Source organism: Humulus lupulus, chromosome 4 (genome assembly GCF_963169125.1).
Source record: "Humulus lupulus chromosome 4, drHumLupu1.1, whole genome shotgun sequence".
Classification (NCBI taxonomy): domain Eukaryota; kingdom Viridiplantae; phylum Streptophyta; class Magnoliopsida; order Rosales; family Cannabaceae; genus Humulus; species Humulus lupulus.
In genome coordinates, this window is record NC_084796.1 from 213,585,603 (window position 1) to 213,604,626 (window position 19,024).

At 44.0% G+C, this 19,024-nt stretch overlaps 1 protein-coding gene across 1 annotated transcript in view; it reads left to right on the forward strand.

Moving 5' to 3' along the window:
- The first annotated feature begins 566 nt into the window (after positions 1 to 566).
- Positions 567 to 19,024, forward strand: part of LOC133832868 (alpha carbonic anhydrase 7-like) — a 28,615-nt gene continuing 10,157 nt past the window's right edge. The window contains exons 1-2 of the mRNA XM_062263150.1: positions 567 to 851; positions 18,764 to 18,992. Of these exons, the coding sequence (XP_062119134.1) occupies positions 567 to 851; positions 18,764 to 18,992 (514 nt within the window). The remainder of the gene's footprint in view (positions 852 to 18,763; positions 18,993 to 19,024) is intronic.

Sequence of the window (19,024 nt, forward strand, 5' to 3'; positions counted from 1 at the left end):
GCTAGCATGACCGACATAGAAAAAAGTGTCAAAGAGCTAGTCACAGAGGCCAATCTAAGGCTGGTCAGCCTTCTGGCACCTCACCAGGATGTGAGGGAATCAACATCGGGGAACGCCACTGGTTGAGAAGTCCCCGAGAAACACCAAGATGTGTCACAGCCCCCGATGAGGAGGGCAACAGGAGTGACAATCAGGGAACCCTCCAGTGCCCCGCGAGCAGCTGCTGCTCCAGCTCCACCAGGAAAGGGCAAGCAGAAGGCTTCTGAGCATCCCGAGCCTATTCTAGAGTCTTTGGATGAGAATGGTATTGACTTCTCACTCTTACACAGTTTTCCCATTCCCTGTCATTTATTTGATGGGGACGGGCACTTTACATACACGCCTAATTTAAATTCAAACTTCTTCGAGCCAGAGAGTGAGTGTAGCAGTAGTACTGTAAATAATGTAGCGACCAATAGTTGTAGCTCAGGTACTTTACTTATAATTTCTTTGCTCTTATTTCCTTGACTTAGTAAGCACCTCTAATAATATTGCCGGATTTTTCGTATGTTTCTTTCCTTACAAACATGCCTGCTGAGAGAGCCTTCGACCTGTATACCAATCCAATGAGCACGAAGAAATCTAGCAGGCGCCAACCTGGGGAAGGCTGCAGCGACCCCTCTGCAAAGAGGGCTCAAACGGAAGATCCTCCTGCACCAACTCCTACCAAAGAGAGGACTCCACCCCCAACTCATGTTAATCAAAATCCATCAACTCCAGTCGAACAGACTCCTCCTACAGCTCCTGCTGACATCACTCCTCCAGTTTCCATTGACCAGATACCTTCTGGTCATCCAGAGGGGCATGACATAGTGGCCTATGCCACATATATGTTGAGAGAGGATACCCGCATCTGGTTGGAAGTGGCATCGCAGACCAGGGATGTTACTGTTTTGAGTTGGGAAGGCTTCAGAGACTTGTTTAGCCAGAAATACTACAATGTTGCGGTTAGGGCAGCAAAAGTTAATGAGTTTGTGGGTTTGGTGCAGGGCAATGTGACTATTACTAAGTGTGCCCTAAAATTTGACAGGCTTGCGAAGTTTGCACCAGATCTTGTGCCTGGTGATGCTACTAGGCAAGATAGATTTATCAGGGGGCTTAGTGCTATGATAGTCCGGGTTGTTAGGATTACAACGGTACCTGGAGGAACAACTTATGCCTAGGCCGTTGAGAAGGCTCATACCGCTGAGGAAGCGGAGAACAAGATTTGGAGGGAAAGTGCGGTGAGGCGCGAGGGCCGTAGAGTGGTGCCTCCTTATACAAGGACATGTAGGGGCGGAGGCCCCAGTGACTTCAAGAGAAAGATTCCTGACACTCCGATCGCTTCTGTTCCTGGTAGGAGGGGTCGGGGTGGTCAGGGTGGCCGTCAGGGTGGCGGAGAGGCATGGCGGACCTATCCAGAGTGCCCAAGGTGCAGAAGGCGTCACCTAGGCGAATGTCGGGCCAAATCTTGTTTTGTGTGCGGAACAATGGGGCATCTTAGGAAAGACTGCCCAATAGTGAAGAAAGGTGAAGCAGGAAAGGTGGATAGCTTGACTCCAGCTCGAGTATTCACTTTGACACAGGCAGAGGCCGAGGCTAGTCCCTCAGTAGTGACAGGTCAGCTTTCTAGCGCTAGCTCTTCTTTTACTGTATTGATTGATTCTGGTGCTACACATTCCTTTGTTTCTGGTAAAGTGATTGATAGACTCTGTAGACCTAGTGAGTATCGGGCCGTGGGTTTTGGGACTTTATTGCCTATAGGGGAACTGGTAGTTTCTAGGAGATGGATTAGGGCACTGCCAGTGGTGGTTGATAGTAGGGAACTTTCGGTATATCTGATTGAGTTAGACATGGAGGATTTTGACATGATCTTAGGGATGGATTGGTTGGTCAGGTATGGTGCTACTATTGATTGCAGGAAGAAGATGGTGACTTTCAAGCCTGAGGGCGAGGATCCATTTGTCTTCATGGGTGCGGTATGTGGACCCCACATACCCATGATATCAGCATTGAGAGCCAGAGACTTGTTGTAGGGGGATGTATAGGTTTTCTGGCTAGTGTAGTGGATACCACTAGGGTTATGCTAGCAGGGCCGGGAGAGACCAGATTGGTGTGTGAGTTTTTTTATGTATTTCCTGAGGATCTACCAGGGTTGCCACCGCGCAGGGAGATTCAGTTTGAGATTGAGTTAGCACCAGGGACAGAGCTAGTATCAAGGACACCATATAGAATGGCACCAGCTGAGCTGGAGGAACTAAAGATACAGTTGCAGGAGCTTCTGTATTTGGGATTCAACAGACCTAGTTAGACTCCATGGGGCGCTCCAGTGTTGTTTGTTAAGAAGAAGGACTGGACTCTAAGAATGTGTATAGACTACAGAGAATTGAACAAGTTGACCATCAAGAACAAGTACCCTCTACCAAGGATTGACGACTTGTTCGATCAGCTGCAGGGAAAGACGATGTTCTCAAAGATTGATCTACGATCTGGTTATCACCAGCTGAGGATCAAAGATGAGGATATACCGAAGATGGCCTTCCAGACGCGATATGGGCACTATGAGTTCTTGGTCATGTCTTTTGGTTTGACCAATGCCCCGGCAGCTTTTATGGATTTGATGAACAGGGTGTTCAAGGACTTCTTGGATCAGTTCGTTATTGTCTTCATCGACGACATTCTAGTATACTCCAGTTCAGAGGCAGAGCATCAGCAGCATCTTCGACAGGTTTTACAGAGGTTAAGGGAGCATCAGTTATACGCCAAGTTTAAGAAGTGTGAGTTTTGGTTGCCAGAGGTGACTTTTCTTGGACATATAGTTGGTGCAGAGAGGATTAAAGTGGATCCGTCCAAGGTGGAAGCGATGAGAGATTGGCCGAGGTCAAGGAACACCTCGGAGGTGCGGAGTTTCCTTGGGTTAGCAGGTTATTACAGGCGGTTTGTGGAGGGATTTTCAAAGATTTCTTCACCGATGACAGAATTGACAAGAAAGAATCAGAAGTTTGTTTGGTCAGAGAAGTGTGAGAACAGTTTCCAAGAGTTGAAGCGACGTCTTATCTCTCCACCTGTACTGAGTCTACCTTCGGATGAAGGGAAGTTTGTGGTATACTGTGATGCATCGAGGATGGGTTTGGGTTGTGTGTTGATGTAGAATGAGAAGGTTATAGCTTATGTATCGCGGCAGCTGAAGGAATATGAACAGCGGTATCATGCCCATGATTTGGAGCTGGCGGCAGTGGTATTCGCACTGAAGGTGTGGCATCATTACCTGTATGGGGAGAGGTGCGAGATATACACTAATCATAAGAGTTTGAAATATTTCTTCACTCAGAAGGATCTGAACATGAGACAGAGGCGTTGGTTGGAGCTGGTTAAGGATTATGACTGCGATATCCTTTACCACCCAAGGAAGGACAATGTAGTGGCAGATGGATTGAGTAGGAGGGGCCCAGGACAATTGTATAGTTCCACCCAGATCTCGAGAGAGTTAGCTGATGAGATGGCCAGGGCAAAGATAGAATTGGTGGTGGGCCCGTTAGCTAATATTACCATGCATTCGACCCTGCTAGAGAGGATCAAGGAGGGACAATTGGTGGATACGCAGTTGCAAGATGTTAGACAGCATGTCTTAGCTGGGACAACTAAGGATTATTCTGTTTCTGAGACTGGTATGCTTCGATATCAGGGACAGATTTGTGTTCCGGCAGATGAGGGGATCAGACGAGAGATACTGAATGAGACTCACACTATGCCATACTCACTTCATCCGGGTACCACGAAGATGAATCAAGATCTACGAACATTATATTGGTGGCCCGAGATGAAGAAGGATGTGGTAGAGCATGTGGCTAGATGTTTGACATTTCAGCAGGTAAAAGCTGAGCATCAGCGACCAACAGGATTGCTTCAGCCCTTGGGTATCCCAGAGTGGAAGTAGGAGGACATCACGATGGATTTTGTGGGAGGACTACCCAGGACAGTGGGACTTTGTGACTCGGTGTGGGTAATAGTGGACAGATGATACACCAAGTCAGCTCATTTTCTACCAGTGAAGTCGACCTATACATTGGAACAGTATGCAGAGTTTTATGTGAGGGAGATAGTTCGTCTCCATGGGGTTCCAAAGTCTATTGTATCTGATCGAGACCTTATCTTTACCTCTAAGTTTTGGGGAGCTCTACAGAGATCTATGGGGACCCAGTTGAAGTTTAGCACAGTTTTTCATCCTCAGACTAATGGACAGTCTGAGAGGACGATTCAGGTGTTGGAGGACATGCTTAGGGCGTGTGTGATTGATTTCTAGGGGTCTTGGAGTAAGTATCTTCTGTTGATTGAGTTCTCATATAACAACAGTTATCATTCCACGATTGGAATGGCTCCTTATGAAATGTTATATGGGAGAAAGTGTAGATCACCCATTCATTGGGATAAGATGGGTGAGAGAAATTATTTGGGGCCAGACATGGTTCGGAAGACTAATGAAGCTATTGAGAAGATTTAAGCCAGAAAGCTTGCTTTGCAGAGTAGACAGAAAATCTACGCTGATCCTAAGCGTAGGGACATGGAGTTCCAGGTTGGAGACCACGTGTTTGTGCGAGTTTCACCACTGAGAGGGGTGAGGTGATTTGGAGTAAAGGGCAAACTGAGCCCTTGGTTTGTTGGACCTTTCGAGATCCTGGAGAGGATTGGACAGGTAGCTTATAGGTTGGCCTTGCCACCGTCGCTGTCAAGAGTTCACGATGTATTCCATGTCTTCATGTTGCAGAAGTATGTTTCAGATACGACACACGTGCTGAAGTATGAGGATTTAAAGTTAGAGACAGATTTGTCCTAAGAAGAGCGACCGGTTCAGATTTTGGATCGGAAGGACAAAGTTCTGCGAAATAAGATGATTCCGTTAGTTAAAGTCTTGTGGAGAAATAGCAAGGTCGAGGAAGCGACCTGGGAGTTAGAGACAGCGATGCAGGATCAGTATCGCGAGCTATTCAGGTAACTTTCGAGGATGAAATTCTCAGTAGGAGGGGATAGTTTTTGTAATGCCTCGAATTCTCTTATGTGGTTTAATGGCAGGATTAGTAGGCCGGGAGGGCCATACTTGCTTAATTATGCCATTAATTGATAGAATGCATGTATATGTGAATTATATTATAATATGATGTTAAATGCATGCATGTGGGTCCACATTATAATTACAAGGGTGTGATGGTAATTTGGCCCATTGAGGGTATAATTGTATATTTGTATGCATGTTGAGACCACATTATAATGTGGGTTTGTTCGAGCTATTCGACATGAGACGATCTTGGAATATTGATTAGCGGTCTAGTCATAACAGGTTTAAGTTCGGGGCTCGGGATGAGTCTTGGGGTGATTTTAATGATTAGAGTGTTACCGGGAATTAAAGGGTAACGGGATATAAATTAGTGGTGTTTGAGATTATTGAGAATAGCAGGAATTGGAGAGTGTTAATTATGATTAACGAGATAGGTGGGGAATAACAATTTTTCCCTTGGGGAGCCTTTGGAAACCTTTAATTGACCTAGGGGTATTTTGGTCTTTTTACCCCTAGGATAGATATAACTATTTTTTAGCTGAGAAAGAAGTAGAAAACAGAGTAACTTGGAGAGCTTTCCCGTACCTTCTTTCTCCTTCACTTTCTTTGTGATTTTTGAACCATTCTTGAGGATTCAAGCTTGGGAAGTAAGCCTTGGGAGTTTGGGAGTGTGTTCTAGTGAAGAGCATCATAAGCTGAGCTTTGGGTAAGTTTCTAACCATTGAAACCTCTGGTTTGCCCTGTTTTAGTTATGTTTTACAGTTGTGATTTCTAGGTTGAATACTTGGTTTTGTTGGGATTTTTGGCTAGGGTTCTTATGGTTGTGATGTTTAGGGTATGATAGGATGGTTTTTGGGTTCATTTGGCACCAAAAATGGGATTCTGAAGCATTGGAATCAAGTTAGAATCGAAGGAGAATAAGAAGAAGGTTTCAGGGGGCATCTGGTCTGGAGGTAGCGCTATAGCGCCCACCCTAGGGCGCTACAGCGCTACCCAGGAGGTGTTTGGGCGTGTTGGGGGTTCTGAGAATAGCGCTGGGGCGCTAGGGATCAGCGCTGTAGCGCTACTCTGTTTTTTCAAAGTCTTGTTTTGGGTATTTTTAAGAGTTTTTGACTTGGGATTTCAATCCTTAAGGCCCGGGATTGAATCTACTCACCGTGTGGGCATGTTTCGAGGTCCCGAGAGTGGTTCTTAGGTTAAGACCCTTTCAATGTTGATTCTCATTAATGGAGGTTATAATTGGTTGTGATTAGGTAACCGCTAAGGAACCAAAAGGTTGATCGTTCTTAGGAGTCGTTCTTATTATATTTCTCACTCGAACCTGAGGTAAGAAAATTGCACCCTGTATATGTGACATGCATGATTGTTATTGAGGCATGTTGGTTGATAAATGTGGACATGTATTTCATATTAAATGCTAGCGAATATTGTTTACTTGTATATGGCACTGACTAGTCAGGGATACTGACCTAAGAGTCAGAAACGGCATAAACGTCTTGAACGCAGAGCTGAATGAAGATTAGATCTAATCGATAGCAGCGTTGAATGACTCTAAGGCATTAACGCTGGACCGACCCTAAGGTGAATGAATCTTATAAGCGCTTGGCTAGTCTAAGACTAGTTACTGAGAGCCAGGGCCAAAGGCCTAGGTGACCGTTCGTCACATGGCTAGGGAACGATGTTCCAGGGTTATGACTCTATGGTCATGAGGAAGGTTATGATGGTGACCAGTCACCATGCACCTATCCTGCTTCAAGCCAGTGAAAGGTTCACTTATCTGTTAAGCCCCAGTGACCCTATCGTCATAAGGCTAAAGGGAGTTGTACCCACATTAGTGACTTTTGCGACTGTCACCTACCTGTTTTGGACTGATAGTCTTGAATGATTATTATGATCATTGTTGACATTATATCATTCTATATTGTTTTTTCTTGTTGGGCTTTGGCTCATGGGTGCTATGTGGTGCAGGTAAAGGGAAATAAAAGCTCACCCAGCCTTGAGTGGAGAGCTTAGGTGGTGATGTGTACATATGCGACCGCTTGACCACCACGGCCAAGGAGTTCTCAGAGGAATTAGGGGGTTTACCCTATTTTTACCGCTTAGGTCGGCGGGTTTGTAATTTTGAAACAGTAGTGACCATTTTATAATGTAAATAACTTGTAAATGTTTTGATGAGCTCATGAGCAGTTTATGTATTTAATAAAAAATATCCTTTCCTTTTTATTGGTTTTCCACCTAGCTTGTTAATAACACCAAGAGCACGTTTTAAACCAAAGGACTCGGGTAGCGGGTCAAATTTCCGGTTCACCGATCACCGTAACTGTTCTGGGGTAACCAGGGCGTTACAACTTGGTATCAGAGCGTGCAAAGGTTGGGGTTCCTATAGACTGGCTGGGCATGTACACACATCACTGAAGTCAAGCTCGACTCATGGTTTGGTAACTATTTATGTAGTTATATGTATAACTGCTTAAATATAGTATATATGCTTTACCTGTATGCATAAGACACCATGTTAAACCTGTGCCCTGAAATATTATATCCTCAACAAATGGGTGCTAATTAGTACTAAGATTGCTGGAACATGCTTATTAGTATTGTTGATTGTGAGTTATTATGTGATACATGCTAAGTGCTAAATGCTATAAACATGTATCTGTTTGTATAATTGAATGACTGTGGAATGTGATAATTGTCTGCTTGTTCTTGGACCGTAAGGCGGCAAGAGGTTTAGTTATTACTACCTGACTGACCGTGTTGATCATTATTTCAGCAAGGTGCGAGATAAGAATGAATCCAGGGCATACAGATACTTCAGCTGGCCAGAGTGATTAGGGCCAGAATAATAATAACAGTCAGGGTCAAGAAAATGACCAGTCTCAGATTCCACAGCCAGCTCTTGTAAACTGGCAGCAGATAAACAGTGACTTGCAGGCAACAGTGTTAAGACAGGGAGAAGAGCTTCGTCTCCTGAAATAGGAGCAAGTGCCTGCAGTGGCCAATGGATCAGAGGCACCTTCTGTATCGGTGCCAGCAGCTGGGTAGCTGCCTGAGGTTGGAAATAAATGGGAACCTCTCTATGAAAGGTTCAGGAAGCAGCAACCTCCTGTAATTGAGGGCAGTGCAGATCCTGCCAAAGCAGAGAAATGGATGAGTATGATTACCACTATCCTTGACTTCATGAGGGTAACTGGTAATGAGAGGGTGGCCTGTGCCACTTATATGTTTCAGGAGGATGCCCGGATTTGGTGGGAAGTGATTACCCAGACCAAGAATGTTAATGCCCTGAGTTAAGAAGAGTTTCAGACTCTGTTCAACGAGAAATATTACAATGATGCCATCAAGGCAGCTAAAACTGAGGAATTCATCAGGCTACTTCAGGGAAGTTTGTCAGTCACTGAGTATGCCTCAAAATTTGATCGTTTGGCAAAGTTTTCCATGGAGCTGGTGCCCACTGATGGGACTAGGAGAGAGAGATTTTTGCAGGGGCTACAGCCCAGATTAGCCCGTGATGTACGTATCACCACTGTGGCTGGGGTTACTACCTATGCACAGGTGGTCGAGAAGGCACTCACAGCTGAGAGTGCAGAAAACAGGATTTGGCGTGACAGTGTAGCCAGAAAGGATTTCAGGAGGACAAGTCCTCCATTTGTGGGTTCTGGTAGAGGTATAGGCCCCAGTGAGCAGAAGAGGAAGGTTCCTGACACCTTCCCAATTCCGAGTCCTGATAGGCAGCCCCGTGGTATTTCTATGGGTCATCCAGGTGGTAGTGAAGCCTGGAAGTCTTATCCTGAATGCCCTAGATGCAAGAGGCATCATTTGGGAGAGTGTAGGGCAAGGGCCTGCTTCTCATGTGGAGTAGTGGACTATCTTAAAAATGACTGCCCTAAGGCAAGAAAAGAAGAACCCAGGAAAGCGGACAGCTCAGCCCCAGCTTGAGTGCTCCCATTGACTCAAGCAGAAGTTGAGGCTTCTCCCTCAGTTGTTACAGGTCAACTTCTTAGTGCTGGAACCCCATATAATGTTTTGATTGATTATGGTGCTACACATTCTTTTGTTGCTAGTAGTATTATTGATAGATTGTGTAGACCCTGTGATTTTTATGTTGTGGGGTTTGGAACTTTGTTACCCACTGGAGAGTTAGTGGTATCCAGGAGATGGGTCAGATCTTTGCCAGTGATAGTGGAGGGCAGAGAGTTGTCAGTGGACTTGATAGAGTTGGTTATGACTAACTTTGATATGATATTAGGTATGGATTGGTTGGCAAAGTATGGGGCAACCATTGATTGTAGAAGTAAGATGGTCACCTTTGAGCCTGAAGGTGAGGATCCATTTGTGTTTGTTGGTACTATGCATGGACCTCGCATTCCTATGGTTTCCGTATTGAGGGCTAGGGATTTATTGCAAGGAGGTTGTATTGGATTCTTAGCTAGTGTGGTTGATACCACTCAAGTCGTGCCAGTGAGACCAGAAGATACCAGACTTGTTTGTGAATTTCTGGATGTGTTTCCAAAAGATTTTCCAGGGTTGCCACCACACAGGGAAATTGAGTTCGTGATAGAACTGGCACCAAGGACGGAGCCAGTGTCTAGAGCGCCTTACAGAATGGCCCCAGCAGAGTTGAAAGAGTTAAAGGTACAGTTGCAAGAACTGTTAGATTTGTGTTTTATCAGACCTAGTTTCTCACCTTGGGGTGAGCCAGTTCTGTTTGTGAAGAAAAATAATGGTTCTCTGAGAATGTGTATTGATTACAGAGAACTGAATAAGCTGATAATTAAGAACAAGTATCCTTTGCCAAGGACAGATGATCTGTTCGATTTGTTGCAAAGTAAGAAGGTATTCTCAAAGATTGACCTTCGTTCTAGTTATCATCAGTTGATGGTCAAGGAAGGAGATATACCAAAGACTGCTTTTCATACCAGGTATAGGCATTATGAGTTCCTAGTTATGTCATTTGGATTGACCAATGCCCCTGCTGCTTTTATGGATTTGATGAACCGAGTGTTCAAGGATTATCTGGACCAATTTGTGATCGTCTTCATCGATGATATTCTGGTATATTCTCAGATTGAGTCAGAGCATGAGCAGCATCTGAGGTTGGTTCTACAGAGACTGAGGGAACACAGACTGTTTGCAAAGTTCAAGAAGTGTGAGTTCTGGTTATCTCAGGTATCCTTTCTTGGACATATTGTCAATAAAGAGGGGATTAAAGTAGATCCAGCAAAGATCGAAGCGGTCAGAGATTGGCCAAGGCCAAAGAATGCTTCTGAGGTTATAAGTTTCCTTGGATTTGCAAGTTATTATAGACGTTTCGTGGAAGGGTTCTCAAAGATAGCTACTGCATTGACTGAACTGACACGCAAGAGCCAGAAATTTGTGTGGTCAGATAAATGTGAGAACAGCTTCCAGGAACTAAAGCAGAGATTGATTACAGCTCCAATTCTGAGCCTTCCAACAGATCAGGAGAAGTTTGTGATTTATTGTGATGCTTCTCATCAGGGTTTGGGCTGTGTTCTAATGCAATCAGAGAAGGTAATTGCTTATGCTTCTCATCAGTTGAAGGAGTATGAAAGGAGATATCCTACTCATGATTTAGAGTTGGCCGTTGTGGTTTTTGCTTTAAAGATATGGAGGCATTATCTCTATGGAGAGAAGTGTGAGATCTATACAGACCACAAGAGCTTGAAATACTTCTTCACCCAGAAGGACTTGAATATGAGGCAAAGGTGTTGGCCGGAGTTAGAAAAAGATTATGACTATGAGATTCTGTATCATCCAGGAAAAGCCAACGTGGTAGCTGATACTTTAAGCCGGAAAGGTCCGTGACAGATTCATGGTATGAGGCTGATAGCCAAAGAGTTAGCTGATGATATGACCAGAGCTGGTATAGAGTTGCTGGTGGGCCAATTGGCTAATATTACGTGTTTACCGAGTTTTTCGGAAACGAATACGAACGGAAAAATAAAAAGATAAGAACTGTAGAAGTGCAGAAATGTAAATAAACAAACAGTGTTTTTACGTGGTTCAGGCGTTAACGAGCCCTAGTCCACGAGTCGATGTTATTATACTTGTAGAGAATAACAGTCAAACAGCTGGTGTACAAGAAACTCACAACCTCACAGTGTTTCTCTCGGGTTCTCTTGGAGAAGATGAAGCTAGAGAGATTTTAGTAGAGTTCTTGCTATGTGATTTGTTGGCCGTCCCCACTATCGTAAAATGAGGGGGTCTTTATAGCTAGGGTTTTGGATTATGGTTTTTCTCTACTCACATGAGTCTTAATTACACCAGCCATAAATAGGGGATACAATTACCGTAGTCGCCTGGCTACCAGGCTCTATGTGGGTATATTTACGTGAAAGTATGGGGAATGCACAAAGGCAGCTGTCTTTTCCAAGTTGTCAGCGGAACAGTAGGCGAAATGGTACTTTTAGGCGTGCTGGGATGTGTGCGGCCTTGACCTGTCGGGCGTGTCAGGCGGGATTCTGTGTCAGGCGGATATCATTCCAACTATGCCTCCTCCATGACTCGACCGCTTGGTCTTGTTCCGTGCGAGGCACGGAACTGTTTCCGCGAAGGCAACCTGAAGAGCTTCTCCTGGAAGGAGCTTCCCCGAAGGATATCCCTTCGGGAGTCCGGGAGAGTTGACGAGCTTCCGTGTCGCGTTTGCTTGAAAGAGTAAGACGGACACTAAACGGGAGAGGCGAAGCCTTTCTGTCCATCCGCGAGCTCTGGTCACCTACCGTGAAAGACTTTGATAATTCTGCTTCCCCGAGGATATCCATCTAAACGCTATCCGGAAATCTGGATAACATTACGCTACAATCTACGCTGTTAGAAAGAATTAAGGAGGGTCAACTGAGTGATCCACAGCTGATCAAGATTAGAGAGGATGTTCTGGCTGGAGCATCCAGAGATTACACAGTGTCTGAGATAGGGTTGTTTAGATACAAGGGGCGGATATGTGTTCCGCTAGACACTGCTTTGAGGCGAGAGATTCTGGATGAATCTCATACTACACCTTACTCCTTGCATCCAAGCACCACGAAGATGTATCAGGATGTGAGATCGATGTATTGGTGGCCAGGGATAAAGAGAGATGTAGTAGAGTATGTGGCTAAGTACTTGACATGTCAACAGGTCTAGGTTGAGCATCAGAGGCCGGTAGGGCTACTGTAGCCTCTGGATATCCCAGAGTGGAAGTGGGAAGACATCACAATGGATTTTGTGGTGGGCTTACCCAGGACTGTTGGTCATCATGATTCTATTTGGGTGATAGTGGACCGCTACATCAACTCAGCTCACTTTCTGCCAGTGAAGACTACTTATACAGTTGACCAGTATGCAGATCTCTATGTGAGAGAGATCGTGCGCCTCCATGGTGCGCCTAGGTCGATCGTGTCAGATCGGGACCCTACTTTTACTTCCAAGTTCTGGGGAAGATTGCAGAAAGCCATGGGGACACAACTGAAGTTCAGTACTGCTTATCATCCTCAGACAGATGGGCAATCTGAGAGGACGATCCAGATATTGGAAGACATGTTGCGGGCATGCGTGTTGGACTTTGGTGGATCTTGGAGTAAGTATCTGCCTTTGATAGAGTTCTCCTATAACAACAGTTATCATCTACCATTGGAGTTGAACCTTATGAGATGCGGTATGGTAGGAAATGCAGTTCTCCCATTCATTGGGATGAGACAGGTGAAAGGAGATACTTAAGTCCTGAGGCAGTTCAGAGGACCAGTGAGGCTATTGAGAAGATTAGAGCTCGGATGCTTGCTTCTCAGAGTAGGCAGAAAAGTTATGCAGATCCCAAGCGTAGGAACGTGGAGTTCCAAGTGGGAGACTAAGTCTTCCTTAGAGTCTCTCCATGGAAAGGGGTGAGAAGGTTTGGGAAGAAAGGCAAGCTGAGTCCTAGATTTGTAGGTCCATTTGAGATCCTGGAGAGGGTTGGTCAAGTGGCTTACAGATTCGCTTTGCCTCCGGCATGGTCGGCCGTGCATAATGTATTTCATGTTTCAGTTCTTCGGAGGTATGTATCTGATGTGAATCATATTTTGAGCTATGAGGATCTGGAGCTTGAGCTAAATCTCTCCTTTGAGGAGCAGCCGATCCAGATTCTTGACAGAAAAGATAAGGTCCTCAAGAATAAGACGATACCTTTGGTTAAGTTATTGTGGAGGAACAGCAAGGTCGAGGAAGCGACCTGGGAGCTGGAGTCAGATATGCTGAGTCAGTATCCCGAGTTGTTCAGGTAGATTTCGAGGACGAAATTTCTGTAAGGAGGGGATAGTTGTAATGCCCCGAATTCTCTGATGAAGTTTAATGGCATGATTAGTAAGCCGGGAGGGCCATACTTGCTTAATTATGCCATTAATTGATAGAATGCATGTATATGTAAATTATATTATAATATGATGTTAAATGCATGCATGCGGGTCCACATTATAATTACAAGGGTGTGCTGGTAATTTGGCCCGTTGAGGGTATAATTGTATATTTGTATGCATGTTGATGATATATGTTGAGACCACATTATAATGTCGGTTTGTTCGAGCTATTCGGCATGAGAGGATCTTGGAATATTGATTAGCGGTCTAGTCATAATAGGTTTAAGTTCGGGGCTCGGGATAAGTCTCGGGGTGATTTTAATTATTAGAGCGTTACTGGGAATTAAAGGGTAACGGGATATATATTATTGGTGTTTGAGATTATTGAGAATAGCAGGAATTGGAGAGCGTTAATTATGATTAACGAGATAGGTGGAAAATACCAATTTTGCCCTTGGGGAGCTTTTGGAAACCTTTAATTGACCTAGGGGTATTTTGGTCTTTTTACCCCTAGGATAGATATAACTATTTTTGAGTTGAGAAAGAGGTCAAAAACAGAGTAACTTGGAGAGCTTTCCTGGACCTTCTTTCTCCTTCACTTTCTTTGTGATTTTTGAACCATTCTTGAGGATTCAAGCTTGGGAAGTAAGCCTTGGGAGTTTGGGAGTATGTTCCTCCAGTGAAGAGCATCATAAGCTGAGCTTTGGGTCAATTTCTAACCATTGAAACCTCTGGTTTGCCCTGTTTTAGTTCTGTTTTGCAGTTGTGATTTCTAGGTTGAATACTTGGTTTTGTTGGGAGTTTTGGCTAGGGTTCTTATGGTTGTGAAGTTTGGGGTATGTTAGGATGGTTTTTGGGTTCATTTGGCACCGAAAATGGGATTTGGAAGCATTGGAATCAAGTTAGCATCGAAGGAGATGAAGAAGAAGAAGGTTTCAGGGGCATCTAGTCTGGAGGTAGCGCTATAGCGCCCACCCTAGGGCGCTACAGCGCTACCCAGGAGGTGTTTGGGCGTGTTGGGGGTTCTGAGAATAGCGCTGGGGCGCTGGGGATCAGCGCTGTAGCGCTACTCTGTTCCTTCAAAGTCCTGTTTTGGGTATTTTTAAGGGTTTTTTACTTGGGATTTCAATCCTTAAGGCCCGGGATCGAATCTACTCACTGTGTGGGCATGTTTCGAGGTCCCGAGAGTGGTGCTTAGGTTAAGACCCTTTCAATGTTGATTCTCATTAATGGAGGTTATAATTGGTTGTGATTAGGTAACCACTAAGGAACCAAAACGTTGATCGTTCTTAGGAGTCGTTCTTATTATATTTCTCGCTCGAAACTGAGGTAAGAAAATTGCACCCTGTATATGTGACATGCATGATTATTATTGAGGCATGTTGGTTGATAAATGTGGACATGGATTGCATATTAAATGCTAGCAAATATTGTTTACTTGTATATGGCACTGACTAGTCAGGGACACTGACCTAAGAGTCAGAAACGACATAAACATCTTGAACGCAGGGCCGAATGAAGATTAGATCTAATCGATAGCAGCGTTGAATGACTCTAAGGAATTAACGCTGGACTGACCCTAAGGTCGATGAATCTTATAAGTGCTTGGCTAGTCTAAGACTAGTTACTGAGAGCCAGGGCCAAAGGTCTAGGTGACCGTTCATCACATGGCTAGGGAACGATGTTCCAGGGTTATGACTCTATGGTCATGAGTAAGGCTATGTTGGTGACCAGTCACCATGCACCTATCCTACTTCAAGCTAGTGAAAGGTTCACTTATCTGTTAAGCCCCGGTGACCCTATCGTCACAAGGCTAAAGGGAGTTGTACCCACATTAGTGACTTTTGCGACTGTCACCTACCTATTTTGGACTGATAGTCGTGAATGATTATTATGATCATTGTTGACATTATATCATGCTATATTGTGTTTTCTTGCTGGGCCTTGGCTCATGGGTTCTATGTGGTGCATGTAAAGGGAAAGAAAAGCTCACCCAGCCTTGAGTGGAGAGAGCTTAGGTGGTGATGTGTATATATGCGGCCGCTTGACCACCACGGCCAAGGAGTTCTCAGAGGAACTAGGGGGTTTACCCTATTTTTACCGCTTAGGTCGACGGGTTTGTAATTTTGAAACAGTAGTGACCATTTTATATTGTAAATAACTTGTAAATTTTTTGATGAGCTCATGAGAATTTTATGTATTTAATAAAATATATCCTTTCCTTTTTATTGGTTTTCCATCTAGCCTGTTAATAACACTTAGAGCACGTTTTTAACCAAAGGACTCGGGTAGCGGGTCAAATTTCCGGTTCACTGATCACCGTAACTATTCTGGGGTAACCAGGGCTTTACAGTTGTAACGACCCAAAATCACTAATGTGGCTTAAGGGCCCTAATTAGTGTGCCGGGAGGGCATAATTGGTTTATGTGTGAATTTATTGATTTAATGCATGATTATATGATAAGCATGCTTGTATGATTACATGAATGTAAATGTGGTTAAATGTTATATTTGTGAGAACCACATTATTATGTGGGTAAATCTGTAGCGTGCGACTTGAGGCGATCCTAAGGAGCTAGTTAACGGGAAGTCACAACGGGGCTTAATATTTGACATGGGGTAAGTCAAGGGGAATTTGGGTATTAGATGATTATTTTGGTTACCGGGTTATGGAAATAAATATATGGAGATATATTTGAGGTTAGTAGGCTTAGGCGGGAATATTGGCGAATTTTACCGTTTTGTCCTCGGGGACGGTTCCGGTACCCCGAGCCTCAAGATTGACTTAATTAAATAAGGTTAGACTAAACAAAATAGAAACCGGTAGAATAAAGCACAAACTGACCCATTATTCTCCTCTTTTCCTTCTCTTCTCTTCTTAAGGAAACTACTGAAATCTAAGGGAATTGAGCTGGGAATTCAGTGATTTGGGCTAGAGTTTTGAGGAAATAGCTCAGTTTCTGCCAGGGAATTCAACCATAAACTAAGGTGAGCACTGAATTTCATTTTTGACTAGTTGATTATAAGGTTTATGGGTTGAAATCTAAGGGTTCCTAGGTTCTTAATCTCAAGGTTGAATTAAGGTGGAAAGCTTGGGAGTTGGCTTGGATTTTCCTTAAATAAGTGATTCTGCTGTGGAGGTAAGCTTGAATCCATAAATTAAAGACTGAATTCTGGTGTTCCATTGTTGGTTTTTTGTGTTCTTGAGTCCCTGGGTTTCAGAAATCAAAATGGGATTTTACTGAGTTTTAAGCTAGGTTTTCTGTTGGATTATGTTGCTAGAATCATGTTAAAAGTCTTGAGATCAATAGAGCTTGGAATTAGGGTGCTTTAGGGTGGTATTGAATAAGGTTAGGATGTTATAAATGGTGGGTTTTCTGGGCACGAAGGGTTGGGCCACGGCTCTGTTCTAGAGCGTTGTGGCCCTACGATGCAAAGGAGCCAGGGAGGCTCTGTTGAAGGGGAGCGCCGCGGCGCCACAGGGCAGGGCCACAGCGTGTGCCTGCCTACAAAGAGGCTTAGCCTCTGTTTCATGGGCAGGCCACGGCTAGGTTTTAGGGGCCACAGCCCTTCGGTGCATTTTTTATCTTTTGGGGATTTTAAGCGCGGGAACCTAACCTAGGGTGCTCGGGATCGATTCCACCACCGTGTTTGGTGGAACTCAATGTCCCAGAAGTTAGTATTATACCCGGAAACCTTTACGTGAATATTAATGGAATCCATTACCTTGGTTGTGACTAGGTGTTAAGCTAGGGCTCGGGAAGCGGATCGTGCTCGAGGGACGTCACTTGTAATCAGTGAACGTGGAAATTAAAGGTAAGAAAACTGCACCCGGTTGTGTATTTATGGTGGGACTAAGGGTTCCCTAATATGTATGCTTTGAAAGGGTGGTATTATGCCATGTAAACCGTAAGCCAATGGCCTAAGAATGCCAAGGGTTACACTAGAGCACAAGGCGCGTCTCGGCCACTGGTAGCCGAGGACAGCTTATTATGCACTGAGCTCGGTTTAAGCGGGCCGGATTCAGTGGGGTAAACAGAGGGTGCGGCCTAAGTTGTCGGCCCTAATTATCATGTGACTTGATTGTTATTAACATTTAGTTGCATCTTTGATTCTGAATATGTGCTATGTGATTAATGTGGAATGTTACGTGTCTAATCATGCTTAAAGGATTATTCATCTATTATTGATGGTTTGTGAAGCATATTATGTTTTCTTGCTGGGTCTTGGCTGACGGGTGCTACGTGGTACAGGTAAAGGCAAGGGCAAACTCGATCAGCCCTGACTTAGAGAGCTCTGTGAGTTGAATGTACATGACCAGCTGCTCAACCGCCACGGTTGAGGGGAAGACCGGAACAGGGGAACCAGAAATGTCTGTTTTGCCTTAGAATGGCTAATGGTTGTTTAAACTTTGGAAGTTTTGTAAACTGACTTTCGAACGTTGTTCCTTTTTGGGATCTCATGTATTAATTTTTTGTTATAAAGAATGTACACTTTTGAGACCAAAACCTTTTAACCTTAGTTCATTAGTGGTTTCAGTATCACGTTTTAACTAAATGACTTGGTTAGCAAGTCCAGCATCTATATAAACACACAGTGTAGCGGTCTTGGCTATCCAGGGTGTTACAACGACCAAGCATTTGTGGCTCAGATATTGTCAGAGTTTATGATCGGAGAAGGAAAATGAGAAGCACATTGAGCAAATGGACCAAACTTTGAGGAAACAACCCCAAAGAAAGTGAAGGATAGGGATTTCCTTTTTAATCTGCAATATGTGTATGTGCCTGGTTTTTCTTTTTGTTGATTTTTGTTCATAGGATAGATCGGGGATGGGATATGAAGAAATCTAGGTTTATTTTCGAGATTTTTATTCACCTCGATAGAAATCAATAGGCCTCGATAGTAACTGTTATATTATGACCTCGATAGGCCTCGATAGAATAAGACATATTGCTAATTTAGCACGTACCTCGATAGAGGTAGATATACTATGATTTTGCATTGCCTCGATAGAACTATGCATTTTCTGATTTTACATGGGCCTCAATAGGCCTCAATAGAGGTAGATATATTATGATTTTTCATTGCCTCGATATGCCTCGATAGAACTATGCATTTTCTGACTTTACATGGGCCTCAATAGGCCTCGATAGTCCTCGATATGCCTCGATAGAATCTGGTAATTTTAGATTTTTCCTATGCCTCGATAGGCATGGATAGTAATGGTCATCATCAATATTGAGTGCTACCTCGATAGGCCTCGACAGACCTCGATAGTGTATATGTTGTTTTATTTCTCCAAACCTCGATGGTCCTCGATAGTTACCAGATTGTTTAAAATTGTATTTTTAACATTTTTTTTCAGATGCCTGATTTGATTGTGCCATTGGAGAAGCACTTTCTTGGTCGTGTCACCAATAGGGGTAATGCTTACTTAGAAACCCTTATAGAGCAGTTTAAGAGGCACGGGCTAACTGAACAGGCAGAGGCATGCTCGTTGGGACAGTTCTTCAAGGCTAAGCCCTTTAGTTTTTCTGGGGTTCTACTGCATCAACTTATGTTGCAGAAGGTGGAAAGAAAGAAGGTTGAAGAGGGCTAGTTCTACTTGGGCAACATTCTTTGCAAA